This window comes from Oryctolagus cuniculus, chromosome 13, assembly GCF_964237555.1.
Source record: "Oryctolagus cuniculus chromosome 13, mOryCun1.1, whole genome shotgun sequence".
In the NCBI taxonomy this organism is placed as follows: domain Eukaryota; kingdom Metazoa; phylum Chordata; class Mammalia; order Lagomorpha; family Leporidae; genus Oryctolagus; species Oryctolagus cuniculus.
The window spans coordinates 9,537,900-9,542,315 of NC_091444.1; the positions used below are offsets into that span (position 1 = coordinate 9,537,900).

General features: G+C 54.6%; 1 protein-coding gene across 1 annotated transcript; it reads left to right on the forward strand.

The window, feature by feature from the left end:
- Positions 1-663: 663 nt before the first annotated feature.
- On the forward strand, positions 664-3,416 carry RGS2 (regulator of G protein signaling 2). Its single transcript, XM_002717692.5, has 5 exons — positions 664-838; positions 1,411-1,512; positions 1,614-1,675; positions 2,188-2,354; positions 2,543-3,416. The coding sequence occupies exons 1-5, from the start codon at positions 729-731 to the stop codon at positions 2,735-2,737; spliced, it is 636 nt and encodes a 211-aa protein (XP_002717738.2). The 5' UTR covers positions 664-728; the 3' UTR covers positions 2,738-3,416.
- Positions 3,417-4,416: the final 1,000 nt, after the last annotated feature.

Here is a 4,416-nt window from a genome sequence, read left to right on the forward strand (position 1 = left end):
AGGGCCTCTGTGCTTACCAAGCCTGCAGGGGTAGACAGGGGTGGCTTTGAACAATTCAGGCAAACTCTAGCTCCCACGGGCGTACTCCCATTTCTTTATTTTTTCCTAATTAACGGTTCTGGTGGATTTTAAGGCGACTGCCGGGGGGGGGGGTGGGGGGGGGAGCCTGACGCTTGCACTGCTGGACCCCAAGACCCAGGTGCATCTGAGCGACCGGCCCTGCGCCTCGCTCCCCCCCCCTCGCCTCCAAGGTCACCCAGGTCGCCGCGCCGCCCGCCGAGAGGCCGTGAGCAGCCCCGCAGCAGGCAAAACGCAGGCCCTTCGGACAAAGCCACTTCGTCCCGCCGCCTCCCCGAAGACTGCGGCGCCCGCCCCCGCCTGGAATCCCGCTCCGCTGGCCGGCTGCGGGAACGGGGGCCCAGGGCCAGCCCCGATTGCGGGACGGCCGCAAGGGAAACACCGCCGCCCCCAGCTCCCCAGCACGCGGAGTGCGCACGAAGCCGGGGCCGCAGACGTCAGCAGCGCCCCGGCTTCCAGATCCGCAGTCGGCCGCCGTGACTGCCGCGGGCCGCCTCAAGCCCCGCCCCTGCCGGGGGCCGCCGGCCAATCGTCGCTGTCAGGGGGCGGGGCAGGCGCCGCGAGGTCCCGCCCCTAGGCCGGGCCCGCCTATAAAGGTGGCTCCGCGCGGCCGGCCGCCAGCAGTTTCGGTGGGCGCGTGGGAGACGAGAATGCAAAGTGCCATGTTCTTGGCGGTGCAGCACGACTGCGGAGCTATGGACAAGAGCGCTGGCAGCGGCCCGAAGAGCGAGGAGAAGCGGGAGAAGATGAAGCGCACCCTGTGAGTGAGACCCGAGCTCAGGGAGCCGACTGCGGGGCAAGCGTGGGAGGGGAGCGGGGCGGAGGCGGGAGGCCCACGGGGACCCCGGGGCGCGGCGGCCGCCCGCAGTCGCGGCGGGGGAGCCCGCTCCAGGCGGGGGCACCCCCGCGCTGCGGCGCGGCCCCCGGCGCGTGCGGGGACGGAGATGGCGAGGGAAGCCGCAGCGCCGGCCCGCACCGGTTCGCTGCGGTCTGCGGCCAGGGCACGGTGTCCCCGCGGGGCGCCAGAAATGGCCCCCTGCTCTGGGACGCGGGCTGCTAAACGCGTTAACACACGCTGATGAGTGCAGGCGGCCCCACCTTTAGTCCCGACCCCGGCGGCCACGGCGGAGCCTCGGGTGCAGCCGGTGCTGGGTTTAAATGTTAGTTAGGATGGGGGAGACGGCCGCTTGGGGTTTTGCTTTGTCTCATTTGGGCGACTTAATTTGCTTAAAAAAAAAAAAAAAAAACAAAAAAAAAAAAACAACGCTTTCCGCTGCAGTAGCGTTAATAAAGCATGGCCACTTAATGAATGTCTTTTTTTTTTTCTTTAAGGTTAAAGGATTGGAAAACACGATTGAGCTATTTCTTGCAAAATTCTTCCACTCCTGGGAAGCCCAAAACTGGCAAGAAAAGCAAACAGCAAGCTTTCATCAGGTTAGTGGAGCATCCCGGGGCTTGCAGATGCCAGCCGCTCTGCGGGGCTAGGAAAGGGGCACTGGCTCTGTGCGCGACTCACTGCAGGACTTCTCTTGCAGGCCTTCCCCGGAGGAGGCGCTGCTGTGGTCCGAAGCCTTCGACGAGCTGCTGGCCAGCAAATGTGAGTTAGCCTCGCGTTGGTTCCGTCGGGTGGCAAGGGTCCCCACCAGCAATGAGCAGCTCGCCCGAGAAGACTTAGACGTCACAGTCGCACAGCCCAGATGGCCTGTTCACTCCAGCCTTGCTTCTCAGAATATTCGCTCCGGGTGGGGAAGACGGGTTGGCCTGAAACAGCGCAGTGGCGGTGCCCTGGGTTGAGGTTGAGTCAGCTTTTCCATTGCATGCGTGTTTGCAAGAGGCTTAGCTCCCGGAGGATTTGCAGCTTATGCATATGCATCTTTGCATCAACAGCAAAGGGGACATTGGTTTTGCAGCAGGGCACCAACTCACTTAAGCATTTTGCCTACTAGCATCTTGGTCTTCCAGGAGCTGAATTCTGAGGGTTACAGATCTGAATAAAATCTGGGAAATAGCTAAATTGCAGTACTAGGAAAGCATCAGGGATTATTTTGGTCATGCAGTTCTTCACATTCTGAATGCTTTTTTTTTTTTTCTTCTCGTCCCTCCCTACAGATGGTCTGGCTGCATTCAGGGCTTTTTTAAAATCTGAATTCTGTGAAGAAAATATAGAATTCTGGCTGGCTTGTGAAGACTTCAAAAAAACCAAATCCCCCCAGAAGCTGTCCTCAAAAGCAAGGAAGATATACACAGACTTCATAGAAAAGGAAGCGCCCAAAGAGGTGAGACGAGATTGCTCCTTTCAGCACAGTGTGGACATCCTTGGCGTCAAAAGGGAGCAAAGGAATTAAAGACGTCAGGGGCTGGGGAGGCTGGGGAGTCGTGACAAGGTGTTCATTCTCAAATAGTAGCGCTCCATTCTCTAACAGTGAATACTGACTGATCTGGTTCTGTTTTTGCTTTATTTCAGATAAACATAGACTTTCAGACCAAAACGCTTATAGCCCAGAATATACAAGAAGCTACGACAGGCTGCTTTACAACTGCCCAGAGAAGGGTGTACAGCTTGATGGAGAATAACTCTTATCCCCGTTTCTTGGAGTCAGAATTCTACCAGGACTTGTGTAAAAAACCAGAAATCACCACGGAACCCCGTGCTACCTGAGTTGAAAAAGGGAACCCCAGAGCGGAGGACATTTCTTTGTGTTTCCTTAGGGGGAAGGCTGTGACCTTCCAAAGAGACGGACCTTGAACTCGGCCCGGGTGTTCAGGAAACACCCCTCAGAACTATTGATTCCAAGTTGAGTAGTGAGTCAGGAAGCCGCCGACTGTGCAGGAGAAGCCTGTACCAGAACAGCTTCCGCCACTGTGCAGACACAGGGAGGGAATGCGCCGTCTGGATGTGGCGCGTCTCACCGGAAGAGCAGGAGTGTGAGACGAAAGAGACCGATGTGATACTGTTGATCCAAACACGTAAAATCAATAGGTCTGGGATCATGTGGCCTTAGCTAGCTGGCTGTACATCTTTCCCCGAATCAGTCCCTGGTACCACCTAGAGGAGTTAGTTTTAAGTTTTGAGTCCTAACATGAACATGTTTACTGTGTATGTGCAAGGGTCTTGAAGTTCTCATGACTCGGTCATCCGTACTATTCTCGTGTATCGCTGACCCTGAAATGGTCTGTTTGAGTTGTTAAGTGGTGTGTGAAATAGAGTGTGTGCTCGTGTGTAGAAAAAAACCACAGTGTCTGTTATGAGTGCCAAAAAACTGTCTGGAAGGCAGCTAAACTCTGAAGTGGTCTTTGAATATTTTAATAAATTTATTTTGATAAATAATGTCATGGAATACTTGGAGTCCTGAGTCGGTTTGATTTTGGCTAACTGGAAATCTGGCAAACATAAGGGAAACCTCTCTGTGGTAAAGCAGAAGTGTCTGCTACTGTGCCGGTCCCCTGAGAACTGACAGCCCCCGGGGTGAGGGCAGCAGGGCGAGCACTCTCTTCTAAACCCAAGTCAGCACATCCTTGGAACCACCTGGGGTTCAGTTTCCTAACAGAATCTTTGAAAGGTCAAGGTCGTGTTTTGAGAACAAAGGGACGATGACCTAAAGCCCTTCATGAGGATTAGGAACCAGGAGTAGGATGTGATGGGGACAAGCACTGATGGTACAAGGGCTAACCCGCTGGGGAAGAAGCCAAGGGGACCGTGGGCCTGCCTTTTCCATCTTAGCGCTGTTCCAAGCTCCCCTAGGGCACTGGCATGGGCTTCCAGGATCGATCAGTGCGATCTGCTTTCACTTGCCTAACAGGATCTGATGATGATATTTTAGGTAACGAGGGAGGCAAGAGACTGCACTTTTGTTCTTGGACCTCCTGCAGAATTGTGTTTTCCTAGCGAAGACAGACAGGCTTGAATCTTGCTTTTCAGACTGGCCCATGGAAACAGGAAAGTCTTCCTCCAGTGGGCTGTCTTACCAGCTTCCTCACCGCTGGTTTGGGGTCTTCAAAAGGAGAGCCCAGACTCCTTGTGGCTCTGTGGCCTTGAGCCTCCAGTATCTTCCCTGGTTCCTCATTTTACACCTTGGTTTCTGTGAGACAAGAATTTTAGAAGTTGTAAAGCACCGAGGAGTGCATTTATTCTTGACCCTGGGTAGTGTAAATCCTGTCTCCACTGTGAGCTCACCTTACCCAGACTTCCTGGCACCAAAAGGCACAAAATCCATGAGAGGCTACTCCTGTGTCAGCAGCGGAATAGCCCATAACAGGTACTCCGTGAGTATCAGTTGAATAGATGGATTCTGAAAGGTCACTGGAACAATTCATTAGAGAATAAATATGTCAGAATCC